Source organism: Notechis scutatus, chromosome 1, assembly GCF_049901735.1.
Source record: "Notechis scutatus isolate UNSWTSFEM ecotype Mainland chromosome 1, rNotScu1.2, whole genome shotgun sequence".
Taxonomy (NCBI): domain Eukaryota; kingdom Metazoa; phylum Chordata; class Lepidosauria; order Squamata; family Elapidae; genus Notechis; species Notechis scutatus.
The window spans coordinates 199,803,378-199,821,259 of record NC_142009.1 but is presented as its reverse complement, the minus strand read 5'-3'; the positions used below and the strand labels follow the sequence as shown (position 1 = coordinate 199,821,259).

At 36.9% G+C, this 17,882-nt stretch overlaps 1 protein-coding gene across 6 annotated transcripts in view; it reads left to right on the top strand.

Moving 5' to 3' along the window:
• Positions 1-17,882, top strand: part of GALNT13 (polypeptide N-acetylgalactosaminyltransferase 13) — a 239,269-nt gene that overhangs the window by 154,489 nt on the left and 66,898 nt on the right. For all 6 annotated transcript variants that reach the window (XM_026680097.2, XM_087949975.1, XM_087949973.1 and 3 more), the window contains exons 7-8: positions 2,581-2,698; positions 16,084-16,264. In XM_026680097.2, coding sequence (XP_026535882.1) covers positions 2,581-2,698; positions 16,084-16,264 — 299 coding nt within the window. The remainder of the gene's footprint in view (positions 1-2,580; positions 2,699-16,083; positions 16,265-17,882) is intronic.

Genomic DNA, 17,882 nt, shown 5'->3' with positions numbered 1-17,882 from the left:
AATTTTAATTAGTGAAGGGAGAAGCCCCAGCCTCCTCATAAGTACGCCACAGCTCCTGATTGGAAGTGCTTTGTGGACTCAGGGCTGGCTAGGCTTAAAGGCTGCTCTGTGGAAAGAGCAGGGGTGGGATTAGAGAAAAGGACGAAGGCAGATGGCAGACACCAGAGGATGATGACAAAGAGAAGTCTGCAGAGGAAGCACTGGAAATTGCCCAGATCAAGGCCTGTATAAACAGTCTTTCCCCACCTTTCTATACTGCCTGGTTGGAACCCCAGCCTCATTTATCAGACGTTAAATAGACCTGGTTCCCTTATTGGAATTATTTCAGTTCTCTGAGGCTGGGACTCCCACTGCAAAGGAGAATATTTGGTCTCAAACTGTTGCCTGTCCCTCTTGGTTTTGATATTTTATTTTGAGAATTGTATTTTTGAGTTTTTAGATTGGGCTGCTGACATTCGAAAGCAGGGGTGGGCCAACCTAATGCTGGCTCAGGAATTCTGAGAGTTGAAGTCCACGAGGCCATAAAGGGGCCATAATTGCCCACCTCTGCTTCAAAGAGACTGTGTATGTTTTCAACTCCTAAAATGCTTAAGGGTTTGGGAAGAATAACCTGCAGCACATTTCTTTGCTGTTGTTCATAGTTCAGATCCCCAACTCTCCATCTGCGAGGGACTTTGCCACATTGAGGTCTGGATATTTTGCTTAAGTGCTTCTTATAGCTTTTTGTTTGGTGACTTTTGAGTCAGTATTGATTCCTGGTGACTGCTTAGACAATTCCCTGCGTTTTTCTTGGTGAGATTTTCAAAAGTGTCTTGCCCTTGCTTTCTTCCTAGAGTTGAGCTGAAGTAACTGACTCAGGCATTCAGCTGCTTTGTACCTAAGCTGGAACTAGAACTCACAGCCTCCTGGTTTCTAGCCCGAGGCCTTCCCCACTAGATCAAGCATGATTAATTGGTTATCTTGACCACTGACACTTATTTTTCCCTGTTCAAATACACCCATGGATCTCTACTTCACTAGAAGCATAAACGGAAAAACCTTAAAGTTAGAAGTAATTTTAGCTTTTCCATTTGTGCAGTATTTGTGCAATAGTGAAGTAGAGATCCATGGCTGTATTTGAACAGGGAGACATAAGTGTTAGTGGTCAAGATAATAAATTTGAATGCATAATTATATAATTATATAAATTTGAGTGCATAATTAAGTGAATAAAATGGTAGGACTGTGTTTATCAAGAGCACATCATGTGGCTTATCTGTAGTTCCAATTACAAAGTAAGGCCTAGGGATGGGATCATTATTCTTGAAGTAGAATCCACTGAAACTATCAGAAACAAAACTGGGTGAATGAACAAACAACAATTTGACTATGTGCCAAAGAAATGTCTCCAGTGCAATCTCTCTGCTGGCAAAAAAAAGTTCTCCTCCCTCAGTCCAGTCTGTTCTAGAGGCCAGGGAGAACATTCAAAGCATAATTGGGATAATGAGGAGCAAGAGGAAATCTGTTTGGGTGACATGGGATGTAGTAGTTCAAGGGTATCTATTTCACTGAAATTTCTTGAATAATTCATAAAAATTATTTTTTTAATCTTCTACACAAGTGTGGGGCATTTGTCACTGTCCATGGGGTTTTGTGTGTTTATAAATGAAAGTTTTATAATAATATATAAATTTTATAATAATATATAAATGAAATCTCTTGGTACTATCAAAAGTAAGAACATATAACTCATTTCCTCTCTTCTTTATGACCATAGAGAATATTCACCCTACTTCTTTTCACAATTAATATTTAGCAAATTCTATATCATAGCAAAAAATTCTAACATGCTGCTTCATCAAATTTTGTGCATGATATAGTTTGATAAATCAATAGAATTCAATAAAAATCAGCTGACAAAAGCACTTAGTTGCATCTTCTGCTGTGCAGTTTTGATTTTAGAATGTATATTTTACCATTCAAAAGAATGAAGCAATCAAACCAATCAAATGGAATACAGCAGGTTCCTTATTCTAATGCCTCAGTAATGGAGCCCTAATGTGAAACCAGTGTATTTGTTACAGTGTATACATTTCTAAAGGGATTTTAAAGAAATTAAATATAAATGTTTTAAAAAGAATAATGAACATTTTCGGGCACTGGGTTATTGGTAGTTCTATATACATGATTATTACTTGGGTTTGATTCCCCCCTCAAGACATTTATAAGCTTATAAAAATTGTGCTCTTGGTAGTTCATCAACACTTTTAAAAGTTTAGCTTTTACTTAAAAATGCAGTATTCCCTTTCTTACATTATATTACTATGCTTTAAATGACATAATAATATTTTAGAAGTTTACATGCGTGCATCAATTGGCTACTATTTGAGTACAGGCTGAAATTCTACAAGCAGAGAATGAAAATGTTCAACATTATTTAATACTACACCTTCAATTTCTAATAAATGAAATATAATTCTGTCTATATATATATATATATGGAGGATATATGCTATAGTATCACTTATTAAATTCCACAAAATATCTTTCAAAAAATATTTTTCTTTTCCATTTTTTTCTTTTTCTTTTGTTTTCAACTAGGACCCCTACTATGGCTGGTGGCTTATTTTCTATTGAAAGAAACTACTTTGAAGAGATAGGAACATACGATGCAGGAATGGATATCTGGGGTGGAGAGAATCTTGAAATGTCTTTTAGGGTAATTTTCCATTTTATTTCCTTTTGTAATAACCGGCAGATTTTCTGTAAAAAAAATATTAACGCTTAAGATAGGGATGTTTTAATTTTGTTTAACTTAAATGAAATCTTTCACTTTGTCTTGAAATTAGGAAGACAATCCAAATGGAAAGCTTCTTCAATGGAGGGCTTCATTCAGCAAAACTGAATCAGGGCAAATTCACTTAATATTCAGCTTCCCTTTTCTCTGCTGTTTCTGGATTCCCATTGAATAAGGAATTCTCTTACTTTCTGTTCTGCTGAGTGAAACCTTCTATTCATGGATTGATTTGAGATGAATTTTATCCTTCGGTTTTAGTGCCGTGTTTTTTTCACACTACGCAACACATCACATGAAGCTGTGAGTTTCTGAAAATTGTATGATGTAGAATAGGGGCCCATCGGTCATTATTAACCATATCTGGCTCAGTTGTTGCACATGCCCATTTGTTGCTTAATTTCATGACTCCTCAGCAAGCAGAAGCAAATGAGGATCAGCATGGAACATCCATGACCATCATTAGATTATGGATAAAATTCACATAACCCAGGTGTCCCTTAGTATGTGTATTTTTTTATGCTGCCTTTGAAACATCCCCATTTTGCTTTCCTCCCTTGGTATATACTGGTGGTCCTTGGGCTCTCTGAGCTTGGTTGTTTTCTTGCAGATGTTTCATTACCAAACTAGGTAACATAATCAGAATATTATCTGCAAGAAATGATTGCAAGAAAACAATCAAACTCAGAGAGTACCAAGGACCCCACAATTCAACCCAGAGTTGCAAATATTCTCTTCTATTGATGTATACCTTTTTTCTAAAAAAATTCCCAAGCCATATATATCATTTCCTCATGCCAATTTCCTAAATATCTGCTGACTTTTCTTTGAATATTTTCCTAAATGTATACTAATTTTATATATGGAGCTGAGATCATTTCTTTGCTAAGAAGATTTCACTTACTGCTGTTGTGCATGCTGAAATAAAGGAAATTCTTTATGGTTTACTTTTCCAACACTGGGATGAGAATCAGATTGTTTGAGAGACCTAGATTTAAGTCTATCAACCATGGAATTTGGATTATTTTATTTATTTATTAAATTTATACAGATTAGCTACTTTCTCCGTTTAATCTACATCAACCTAATTGTGGAAAAACAGGATAAAGGAGTGCTAATACATGTCTTGATCTCCCTGGAGGATAGGTATCCTATACATTTAACAAGTAAAAGAAATGGTAAATAACATCAAATGCACATTCACATGCATTTATTTAACTGTTCATTTTTTATATAATTTATTAATATGGCTTAAAAACATTCCTGGAAGGCAAAGCTTCCAAATGATTTGTAACATTCTTAAATTGTGTTTTAGGGATAGAAATTATATTTCCAAATGACTGAGTTTGGAGCCAACCATTTCAGTCATCTATAAAACCTATGACAGAGATGAAATGATGGAAATTTCTTGAGTTTCTAAGTAATCTTATATAAATTAGAAAATTGATCTTAAAATGAGTATAAGAGGGAATAAGGTACACTAATAAAGCTATTTGTGCTACAGTATTTAACAGACCCTTGTTTTCATAATGACTCATCCAATGGAACAATCAGCTCTCAATCATGATATTTTCATTCGTTTACTTTATCAAAAAAGTATATAGAAAACTACATACACAGGCAGAGTGCACCCATTTATATTTCTGGTGAATATAAAATGAGGAATGCACAGGCCAGTTGCTCCATTATTTTTAGACTAGAAGTCATAAAATGGATGAATGTGTGAAACTCTTTGCATATGGTATATCAAGGAGCTATTTTGACACTTAGACGCAATCAACTGATGGGGGATTCTTAGGGAAATCTGTTCGGTGCATTGTAATTTAAAATGATGCGATCTATTCACTTCAGACTGCTGTACAGATTGGAGCATAATTGTGCTATTGTTTGTGAATGTTGTGCATTTTACCCCTTTTTTAGTAGCATCACTTGGTTATCTGGAGCGCTGAGCCAGATTGATTGGAATATCCAGACAAAAAAAATAAAATAGAGAATTTTCATAACAAAATATTTGAAAGACTATCCATCTATCTATCTTACTTTGCAGCCATCTTTCCCCCACGTTATAGGATTCTCTATGTGACCTCTGTTATTGTCTGGATAGGAGAAACACACTTAGATTCAACGCTAAGTAAATGGAGAGACTGTTGAGTCAGAAGCTTTCATATTCCAGAAGAAATTTATCTTTGATGCTAGACAAAATGTGTATAGAGCAGCCTAACACTCTGGGGCTCTCCTGGATCATACCTCCTATTGAAAAAGCAAATGGAGGCTGTCACAGGAGATCCTTTGCACAGCTTTAGTTTTGTGTTGTTTGGGCCTTTTTTGGAACAAAAGTCTTCATTGGCAGTCATTCATGCCTTCATCAGTTCAATGTAGATTAATGAAATTTAGTTTATAGTGAGCTTCTCTGGAGGACCATTTGAAAGCTGAAGAATACAGCTGCATGCATACTGATGAATAGTGCTTTACCTATCCATGTGAGATTACTATTGTAGGAGTTGAGTTGGTTACTGATAAGCTTCTGGATACAATTCAAGATACTGATTATGATCTGTAATGACCTTTATGGCTTTGGATCGAGTTATCTATCAGGTTGCTTGCTCAGGTATGCCTCTGCTTCTCAGGAGCATCAATGAAAGGGGAGCTAGAGATGAGCTTTTCTATCATGGCCCCTCCTCTTCTACCTCCGGAATTAAAGTACTTCAGAAGATAATCAAGATTTGACTCTTCTATGTATCATTTGGGAATAAAATGAGAGTATGAATCTTGCTTTTCCTGAAATGGATTAGAGGTTGCCAAGTGTATTGGGTTTTATTTAATTTGAGCTGTTTTAAACCTAATTGTTGTATTGGGATTTTTTTAGCTATTTAAGAGTTTCTACCTGAACGAGCATATAAGCAGGGGGAAATTAAAAAGGGAGGGGCAGTCTTGAGAAAATGAGCACTCGCAATCACCCATCCACCTTTTTCTTCTCATGGAGGAAATGTCTTTTTCTGTGAGCAGGAGGGGTGTAGAGCGATTGTTCAGATCATTCTACAGAAATTCTCTGAAACCTGCTCTGTTTGAGTTGTGAACACTCAGTTGGGAGGCCTTTTGGAATACTGAGTTTTTTAACTGTAATTGGAGATAAAAGTCTTTAATTACTGTTTCGTGGGACTTGGGTTTTGAAATTTCAATAGAAGCACAACTTGAGAAGGAGGAGTTGCCTAGCCAGATGAAACATACGTAGGCCATATTTGCCCTGTTCATCAGAGGTTTCTTATATCTTCCATAAGGATCTTTGACACAGACGTTCAAGGGAATAGTTATTTTTATAAGCATACCGTACATGCTAATTAATATCTACACTAAAAGAGCCTGCTTCTTTTTACACTCCCACCCTCTATAATGGTGTGGGGGGGAACGGGACACTCAAGCAACAGTTAAAACAGGGCTGTCAAACACTCGGCCAGATGTATCACGCGCTGGCCATGCCCACGCCTGGTTTAGCAAAGGGGGAAAAATTCCTGATATGTCACGTGATGCCACCGTGACGACATAAGTTTGACACCCCTGAGTTAGAGTGTTCATTCATTGCCCGGTACCACACCAAATTCTATAAGCTATGGTTGATAAAGCCTCGGGATACTTTTCACTCACTCTGATTATATGTATTTAACTTGCTCCTGATTAACAGCTGTTTTATATTTGAGTGATATTGTATATGTCCTACTTTTGGGCTTCTCAGAGATTTCTGATTGCTACTGGAAGAAGCTGTAGTATTTTGGCTGAGGAATCTTCTTACCAAATTATATGTCTTATACATTTAACATGCATATAATATTGATGTAAAAATTGTATTATTTCTGTGATTTAAATTATTGACAGTATGATCCTGCTGGATATTATTGTGAGATACAAGCTAGTGCTCTATATTTAAAAATTTATTTTGGACTGCTTTAGCTACACCATTATTCAATTTTTTAAAAAATTGAGCAGACTTGGATTCCCCCCCCCCATTTGACTTCCCTTCTTCCCTTTAATGATTATCTGAGATTATCTGTCTTTTTTACTAAAATGCACCTATTACAGGATAGAACAGGCAAGAATAGCATCAAAAGACTCCAGAGGTAATTTAGCATGGTACAGCTTTGAAACAAATCACAATCATATTTCTGCATGAAGGCATGTAAAGTAAATTGCTTAACAACTGCCCAAATCACACAAAAGCTTTAGACAACTAAGCTTTCCATTTCCAGTAGCTGACGTGGTTTGACTCTTAAGTTCGCCTTATTATATCCTTACTAATCTAATATTCATATCAGACTGTAGAGGTTCTTTCCTTTTTTAAAAAAAAAAAACTCTTTATATAGAAGATTGTAGAAATTCTCTGCTCTATCATTCACATGGAAGTCAAAAGATCTTTAAGGGGATGTATACAGATTGTCCTCAACTTACAACAGTTCATTTAGTGACCATTAAAATTACAACAGCACCGAAAACAGTGACTCGTGACCATTTTTCACACTTATGACCGTTGCCGCATCCCCATGGTCACGTGATTTACATTCAGATGCTTGACAATTGACTCACATTTCTGATGGTTGCAGTGTCAACTGACGCATTTATGACGGTTGCAATGTCGCAGGATCATATGATCACCTTTTAGGACCTCCTGACAAGCAAAGTCATGGGGAAGCCAGATTCACTTAACAGCTGCGTTACTAATTGAAGAATTGCAGTGATTCACTTAACAAATGTGGTGAGAAAAGTCATAAAATGGGGCAAAATAGCAAAATAAATTTTGGGCTCAATGGTCATCGTAAATTGAGGACGACCTGTATTTTCCATAACATCTGAGGTCGCTGCAGTGTTTATTGTTAATATGTATATGCCTGTGTATATCTTACCCCTCCTCCAGAAACTGAAGGAGGCATGTGTAGTATTCCTTCCTCCGATTTTGATCTACACCAAAAAATCCTTTAAAATTTTTAGGTTTAAAAGCCTAAAAATAGGTTGAGCTGAGAGAGAGGAACTAGTCCAAAGTCATCCAGTGGATTGAGGATGAATTTGAACCCTGACCCATTCCCAAATCCCAGTGTAAAGGGAGAAGATTATAGGGATGACAGAAAGAGGTAGGAATTTTCTTGTTTACATTTTTAATTTTAGTCATCTTCATCTGGAAATGTCCTATGCTTCGTGAGCCACACTACAGCTTCTACTAAATGCCTAACATTTGGGGGAGAAAAAAAAATCAAGGCACGTGGCTTCCAGCTTATATTCAGGAGAATTTAGGAAACAGGGAGATGTAGATATACTCCAAGTACCATTTTATGCATTAGAGTATTGTAATTTGAGTATAATTTGCAATAACAAATTGAAATATTTTTAGAAATTGGAACTCTATAGATATTTATAGTCTTAATTTGAAAAAAAGGCAAGCAAACGTAAAAAGCTAGTGGCATTATAAGTACATAGTTTGTGGGATAAATGATACCAACTACGTCCCACAGCTTATCACTTTTGCTTTTTGCTTTGAGAAACTGTTACCAAGTGAGCCATTAATAGTCTAGATGATCTGCAACCTTGCTGGGCTCTTATTGCCTAAGAAATCTTCAGTAATAAATTGCTTAGAGGGGGAGCCTGCTTTCCTCCCACCTTTCTCTGCATATCTGCTCTTTAAGAAAAAATAATAATGGAATGAATGTCTTAAATAAAAAAAAACACACACATTTTGTAGACGGTTCTGTGGGGAGAAAAAAAATGATACTGAGAATAAGCAGCATTGATGAAGACCCAGGGAAGCAAAGTGATGATTTTAGAAGCTTAGTATCAGAAACTAGGAACAAAAGAAATTGCGTTTATCTTCCAGATTAAGACATCTGCAAAAACGAAGCAAAAAAAAATCTGTTTTATTATATATTCCATCAGGCCAACTGTAGCTGACAAGATGCATTTCAATGTTGTAGCGGTTCATCTACCAACTATAATATTTGAAAGTTTCTTTCTTGGCAAGGGGAATGCAGTTAGATCAAACCACCAAAACAGACTTTCAAGCTGGAAGCCATTTCTACTTCTTCAGGGTTGGATTATTCTCAGCGTATTTCAATCACAACCTCATTATCTTTCGGGAATGGTGTATCGTGGGGAAGTTATAGAAGCTGAACCTATCACAATATTGCATATATTACATAGAACATTACAAAGAGTCCTTGTTTGGCGACTGTAATTGGGACTGGCACCTTTGTGGTTAAGCAAAGTGCTTCCTAAGTCATGAAACCATGATTATGCTTATGATCTTACTACACTTTTCCTGTGCTTTACAGACCTGGGAAAGTTGTAAATCTAAGGGTTGATTGCAAAGTTACCCATTTACCACCATTGCAACTATGAATGGTCACTAAACAAAGTAGTCACTAAATGAGAACTACCTGTAAAGGCAAAGAGGATGAAGAATGAACTGCAGCATATAATGCAGGTCTTTTACTACAGGCGTGAAGTGATTTTTTAAAAAAACTTTAAAAACATTAAAACCAAGGCAGCAACAGTTATATTTATTTTATTTGGGGATTTCAGGTAGCCCTCAAATTAATAACCACAACAGAGCCCAAAATTTACATTGCTAAGTGAGACATTTGTTAAGTGAGTTTTGCTCCATTTTACAACTTTTTTTGCCACAGTTGTTAAGTGAATCACTGCAGTTGTTAAATTAATAACATGGTTGTTAAGTGAATCTGGCTTCCCCATTGACTTTGCTTGTAGAAGGTCAGAAAAAAGGATCATACAGGACACTGCAACCATCATAAATACGAGCCAGCTGTGAAGCATCTGAATGCAAATCTCATGACCAAAAATGGTCATAAGTCAACTTTTTCCAGTGCCATTGTAACTTTGAACAGTCACTAAGTGAACTGTTGTAAGTCGAGGACTGCCTGTAGTGGAGCATTGAATCTGTTTGGAAATCCAACTGAGTTTTCTTTTTAAAAAAAGCTTCCTAGGATTAAAGCACATTTGAGCATGAAAGAAAACATGGTTATTTAGCTGAGAGGTGATCTAATGCTTTCATAGCCATTTCTATAAATGCATCTCTCCAGAAATCTTTTGGGATGAATTTGAGAGCTGGCCTTCAAAAAAGCAGCTTTTTCTTGTGCTAGTTGACATTGAGCTATCTCTTGCACAGAGTCGTGAGCAGCATGCCACAGTCATCATGAATCCCTATAATACAGATTGATTGACTTTGCATCAGAGGTGGAAACCTAAAGCCTTGAGGGAGCTGAAATGGAAATGTTGCAAATGTATTTTACTAACCATTTGGCTTTGGTGTCGCTTAAAACGTATGGTCACTTTGGAATTTTTATTTGTTTCTGCTTCCGCATTTGGCATTTTAATATATTTTCATATTTTGGAAGGTTGGCTGCTTTTGAAGACTAACATTTTGGAAGAGAAAAGCACAGGGAAAATCTTAAATAATATTGCACTATAAATCATTCTGGAAAATGTTTTTCTGGTGTGCTTATAAAATTAGGACCTCTGCTGTGAGAGAAGATATATAATTACTATGAATAAATTTGAGAATACTTTTTTTGAAAAAACAACAGCTGGGGTGAAAAAGGAATAATTCCTTATTGCTTGATGATTATGTACCATAACTGTTGTATTATATAACGGTATCATATAGTATTTTCATACTGCAACCATACTTCCTTTCACAAACCAAAAGAAACAACATCATGCTAATAATTGTTTATCTTCTTCACAATCAATAATTAAATTCTGAGACACAACATTTTTACTTCAAAAGAATTTTTTTTAGTCTTCATATTCAGCCTGAAGGACACTGAGTTGTCAGAGGTAGGAGCATGAAATTACAGATGTGGCATAAATTGCACATCACTAAGAGGAGGGGGTCAAGCTATTTTCCAAAGCACCTGTAGGGCAGACAAGGAACAATGGATGGAAACTGAACAAGGAGAGATTTAACCTGGAAATAAGGAGAAACTTTCTGACAGTGAGAACAATCAACCAATGAAACAGCTTGTCCTTGGAAGTTGTGGGAGCGCCATCACTTGAGACTTTCAAGAAGAGATTGGACTGTCGTTTGTCAGAAATGGTGTAGGGTCTCCCGCTTGGGCGCAGGGGGGTTGGACTAGATGGCCTACAAGGTCTCTTCCAACTCTGTTAATCTGTATCTAAATGTACATAGACTGTCCTGGGCAGTTCATATCCAAGACAGCATTCCTGGCCAATATTCTAGGACAAATAGTCTTCAACTTACAACAGTTCGTTTAGTACTATTTGAAGTTACAATGGCACTGAAAAAGTGACTTCTACCCATTTTTCACACTTAACGACTGTTGCAGCATCCCTGTGGTCACGTGATTTACATTCAGATGCTTGACAACTGACACATTTATGACGGTTGCAATGTCCCAAGATCATATGCAGCGATTCGCTTAACAAATGTGGCAAGAAAGGTCGTAAAATGTGACGAAGCTCACTTAACAAATTTCTGACTCAGCAACATAAATTCTGGGCTCAATCGTATTACTATTATAATGGGCAACATTTTTTCTGTTTGGTGAAATCAAAGACTACCTGTATTTCTTCTATTTTCAGTTTCCAGCTCAAGCTAATTTTAACAGTGAAAAACTTCACTTAGTAGGCAGCCTTATTCTAAACCTGAAAATGGCCAAGATGGTTGACATTCCCACCACCGGGGATTACTTCGTATCAGGGCAGTTGATCAGGTGCCCCTACTTGAACTGCATGTTCTAAACCAGGGGTGTCAAACTTGCATTGTCACGCCGGTGTCACGTGACGTATCACGACTTTCCCCCCTTTCGTTAGACCGGGTGTGGGCGTGGCTAGTGTGTGACTTATCCAGGCTGGGAGTTTGACAGCCCTGTTCTAAACCTATAGAAAATTAGGCTCACCAATCTGAAAAAATGTTGTCCACTATAGCAATAGCACTTAGACTTATATACCGCTTTATAGTGCTTTACAGCCCTCTCTAAGCAGTTTACAGAATCAGCCTATTGTCCCCCCAACAATCTGGCTCCTCATTTTACCCACTTTGGAAGGATGGAAGGCTGAGTTATTAACCTTGAGCCTGGTGGGATTCGAACTGCCAAATTGTAGGCAGCTGGCTACAGCAGAAGTAGCTTGCAGTATTGCACTCTAACCACTGTGATACATTATAATATATATTATAATATATTATAATAGCAATACAGGTGATCCTCAACTTACAACCACAACTAAGCCCAGAAATTCTGTTGCTAAGCAAGATAGTTGTTAAATGAATGTTGTCCCATTTTATGATCTTTCTTGACACCGTTGTTAAGTGAATTACTGTAATCGTTCCGTTAGTAACACAATTTGTTAAGTGAATCTGGTTTTCCCATTGACTTTGCTTGTCAGAAGGTTACAAAAGATGATCACATGACCCTGGGACACTGTGGCTGGCCATAAATAGGAACCAGTTACCAGGTGTCTGAATTTTGATCATGTGACCATGGGGATGCTGCAATGGCCATAAGTGTGAAAAATGGTCATAAATCACTTTTTTCAATGCTGTTGTAACTTAAAATGGTCACTAAACAAATGATTGAGGACTATCTGTAACACAGGCAGCATGCACTATATTGACCTTTCACAAGGCCATGAATTCCCCCCAGCCTTGGGGTTGGGATGAATGTGTGAGATCTCTGTTTTTGTGGTTATATTGAGCCTCAATGTAGTTTTGGTCAATTATTTGCTTTGAAAGATTCCTTTGTTTTTATTTTATGTTGTATTTTTTGGCTAGATGGGCAGCCATATAAATTTCATTAACAGATAAATTATAACAAAATCATTGCTGTTATATAGAAATATATTGCTATTATGCTGTAGTTTTTCAAGCAGTAGCCCCCAAACCAGCATTGCCTCCCAACATTTCTTATTCTTCCAGAGAAGTCATGAAAATGTCAAAGCAATCACAGGAAAATATAAGGCATCAGACAAAATAATAAAGCACAGCTTTGCCTGGAAAATGAAATATAAGTAAGATAAAATAATTTAGCAAGCAACCCTGGAAACCAAGCCAAGCATAACACAGCAGAGAACCCAAGAATGCAATAAATCAATTGTCCCAAATAAATAGATGAATTTCCAGTAACTCAGAGTGTAAGTTACGACGCATACTCTGATGAACTTCCATGTTGAAATTAATCTGCTGAAAACTCTTCTCTCCCTTAATATTCAGGAGAGAGAACTGAAATGGGGCTTGCAATGATGTCATTGTAGGTGATATATATCAAAAGTGCAATCAGCTCAAAATCTTGTTGGTAATTAGCTGTGCTAGCCATTTCCCAACTTTTATTCTTTAATCATAAGAATATATGAGTAGCACTAGTTTATTTATTACAATATCCTGTGATTTTTTTATTATAGCTTTAGAATTACGGTTCATTCAGCCCTTCTGACATAGGAGAGATTATGATCAAAAATTCACCCACCCCACAAAAAAACCACACATCCCAATTTCCTGTGGTACCCCAAAAACTAATCATGTTCACTTACCCTATTGACATGGTTGCTTGTACTTTATCTGTAAAATGGGAAATGTGTTTTGATACTATTATGGCCAAACCCAACTACTTCTCTTGGTATACTAATTAACTTTTGTTTAATTGCTTTCACTCTAATTAAGTAAAGTCTGCAATCAGTTGCTATAGCAACATTTCCATTAATACCAATCATCTTTTGATGTTCAACTCTTTTCTTCAAACTGTAGCAGTCTTCTGTTGGAATGTCAAATGCTTTAATAGATAAACATTTTGTTTAAAATATATCCTTAACCATATGCTGCCCTTCGGTACAAATATAAGTGCAGCTGAATTGACCATATTGCCCTTTTATATGATAGCAATGTGGCCAAAATTGTCTGCCTCCCCCCAGTTTTGACCCAAGTCAGCTATAAAACCGGTATTTGGAACCAGCTCTTTGGTTGGATTTATTCATGCCTTCTTATACATTGTTATCATTAGATATATGTCCCACTTTGGATCTGAAGCAGAAAAGTACTTTGGAGGGCATGGGCATATATGTCTGATTTGTTATCACTTTCTTTAAAAAGGATTTTTTTTTTCCCTTCAGCCCTTACAGTAGCAGTGCAATTATAGGAAAAGGTGGGTTTGAAGGAGATGCTAATGGTGCTTTGAGCTGGAGTGGCTCCTTATTTCAAATGTAATTCTCCAGGGGAATCACACAGCTATAGAGATGCCTATTAAGCCGACATCCCTTTGAAAACACCTTCTCTGCTTCCGAATCAATTGCTAATATGAAGAATATCCACTAGCTGCCTTGTACCATCCTTCCTTTCTTGAGTGCCACATCCATCAACCTCCATTAATGAATACATACATACATATACATATACATGTACGTGTACACACACACACACACACACACACACACACACACACACACACATATATTCATCTCACTTATTTCTGAAGTTTATAGGTATCATTTTCTTTAGCTGCTATAAGCCAGCTTCATTCATTTTAATTGGCACAGGGTTATTTTGAAATTGAACATTGTTGGCCCAAGCCAAAATCTCTTGATATTGGATGAAAGAAGCTGGGACATGTTAGTGATGGAAGTACAGGTTTATGCCATCTTCCAGAAGGAAATAGGCAACATCATTGTTGTCTAATAAATTGGGGGGGAGAGAGATGGAATGAGATGTATTTTTGATAATTGATAAGGGAAAAACAGAGAAGGGGAAAAAGAGAGTTTCTTATTATATTCTAAGCAAAGCCATCCAGTTCTGTTTTGATGGCAAGATACCATTATACAAAGGCCCAAACCATTCACTTACTACTTCTACATTTTTAAAAAAAATCTCCATAACATTTGATCAAATAACATGTTTTCTATGAGTCAAGTATAAGACCAGTATTTTCTGCAGTGGCGTTTAATTTTATGATTTTCTGGTATTAATGGGATGTAAATGTGACAACGTATTTATTAAGATGAAGTTGCCTGAGGCAAAATCAAATCACTATTAAAGGGCTATTTGTTCATTGTGGTTATTCAAATTCTGCATAACAACCATCCCAAAACAGAAGGCAATGAATATAAAGAATTGTAAATAAAAATGCAAGAAAAATGTTGGTGAAATGAATTTGTAGCTCCTTCCCACAAAGTATTTATTGGCCATGGCTGGGGAGGGAGGGAGAGTCCAGCTGAATGGAATTCTGGGATTCTGGCTGTCTTCCTTCTACTGTTTTCATCCTCCAAGGCTGTTGATGGCAATGGTTAGGGAGCAGAACTTCAGTAGACTAATTCTTGTTTACCTTCCTGCAGAAGGAATGGGCAGGGAAAGATAAGGAGAGCAGAGTTGCCTAATGGCTAATGACATGCTATGTAAATAAGTAGAAATCTTTCCTATTTCTCCTTTAATGCAGAACACATTAAATTAATGATTCAGCACTGGAAATATGAACTGCATCATTGCTGGTGGTCCTCTTTCTTTTCTTAACATTAGAGCTTTCACCAGAGAGTTGAGCCTTCACATAATGTGTCTGAAGTAGGATAATTTGAGCTTGGTCATTTGTACTTCGTTTGATAACTTTGGATTAATTTGTTCAATGATCCATCAGTTCGTCAATAGTATTCTTAGGCATTTTCTCCAACAACAAGTATCTAAAGTAGAGATATCCAAACTTGGCAACTTTAAGACTTGTGGACTTCAACTCCCAGATGGCTGAGGAATTCTGGGAGTTGAAGTCCACAAGTCTTAAAGTTGTCAAATTTGGGGACCCCTGATCTAAAGTATCAGTACTCTTCCTATCATGCCTTTTCAGAGTCCAATTTTCACATCCATAGGGCAGTCTTGTACCATTTTCTGTTGCTCCTCCCTTGATAATTATATGGCTAACATGATGGCTGTCTCCTTTGGTTCCTATGGGCAACAATGTAGCTGCTGCAGGGACCTCAGTTTTACAAAAATGGATATATATTTTTTGAGACATTAAAACAGCAGTGCCTTTTGCAAGATTAGGGAAGCTGCTTCAAAAGTTGTCCCTGTGTGACTGTGCATGCTTTTATTTTGAACAGCTTGCAAAAGATACAGTTATGGTTATGAATCAAAAAGAGATGCTTTGAACGTCTGTGCATTGCAGAATACCTGACTCAGATGGATAGCTTTGGATAGCTTTGCTAATTACTAACATTAGTTTACTAATTGCTGCAGTTGTGGCCCTTCCAATTTAATGCAGCAGCTAACATTTAATTAGATGCTTGAAAATGAAGCTGATTTTGATTTGCTTTTGAAATTTCAGATATGGCAGTGTGGAGGCTCCCTGGAGATTGTAACATGTTCACATGTTGGTCATGTTTTTCGAAAAGCTACTCCTTATACATTTCCTGGTGGTACTGGTCATGTAATTAACAAAAATAATAGAAGGCTTGCAGAAGTATGGATGGATGAATTTAAAGATTTCTTCTACATAATATCTCCAGGTAAGGAAGTATTTCATTATAGTTTTGCAAGAAATACACACAAGCACATACACACAAATCCACATACAATACATATGCATATACATGTAGAAACGTGTATATGTATATATGTCTACCCCATACAGCATTATTGGTACTGAGATTTCATTTTTATTGCTTTGTCAGTTACAATCAATCCAAATGATTATGATGGATTTCATTTAAGTGGTATGATGTCTTCTATAGTATTGCCATAACATTTAATTTCTAATAAGGAAAATCTGAAAAAAAGGGTGCCATGCTGATCAACATACTACATAATATCCAAATATATAATTTAACTGTGAGCTTTCAGAAAACAAAAGGAAAAGGAAAAAAGGCAAACAGCAGGGCTTAAAATTTAAGAGTTAGGAGAGTTGATGGAAAGTACATCATTCTTCCTGTTCTCTGTGATTGGGTTTCATATATTTATATATTCATATATTTTCCAGGTACATGATGTTTAGGACTTATTCACATCAAGTTTCCAATAAAACCATGGAGAAAGAGCACTACAGGAAAGATGGCTTATTATGTTAAAAAAAATATCTTTCTTCAAATGAAGTGGTTCATGACTGTTAAGGCAGAGATGAGAGATTTGTGATCCTCCCTATGTTACTAACATCAGCTCCCACCAGCCCCAGCAAGCACGGGTGCCCCACTGGTGATGGAAGCAATCTAACAAGAACTTCAGCAGGTTAAATCACTTGTCTCCAAGACTGACACACTTGATTTGGATTCTGTTGCATCCTCTTAGGCAGCAATTATATGCATGCATATCTCAATAAACATACTCAAATACCCTGACATTTAGCTCTGAGAAAACACCTAATAGGAATGCCCTGTAAACAGTGAAGATTGTTCTCCTATGCAGGTGTTCTGACCCAAACCTAGTTTCAAGAGAGCAAACACAAGCCAAAAGCAGTAGTACAACCTTTTTATGTTTCAGCTAAGAATTCTGTTTCTTCACAGATAAAAGGCTGCTTCCAACTAATTAGCTCCAACAAGAAAGAGCCTTGCCAAGTTTTTAAAAGTCTGCCAATACACAACAGATAAGAAATAGTTTACAATACAAGAGTCTTCAAATACCAAATGTAATGTCCATGAGGCTGAGTTCAAAATGTCTTTGCCTTCTACAAAGTACGTTCGTTCACAGCTGGCTTTTATCTTCTTGAAGGAGGAGCCATTACCTTGCAGCCTTACTCCTGAGTTGTTTTAGTAACTTTCTAAAGCAGGGGTGTCAAACTAGTGGCCCATGGACTGGATGCGTCAAGCTCAGGCCACGCCCACCCCAGCTCCATGAAGGGGAAAAACATTGTGACACATCACATGACAGCAAAGTGACGCCGCAAGTTTTCCAAATGATTAAAGTCATTTTAAAGGTTAGAATGTGTACTTTAAAAAAAAAAAATTAGTACTTAGTACTTTATTTTTTTGCAAGAATAGCTTTTTTTAATCCAGTGCATAAACCTAAGGCCATGATGGTGAACCTATGGTACGCGTGCCACAGATGGCATGTAGAGCCATTTTTGCGGGCACGCGAGCCCCAGCCAAACTTACCAGCACTGCGCATGCGCGCACCTCCCAGCTGATTTTCAGC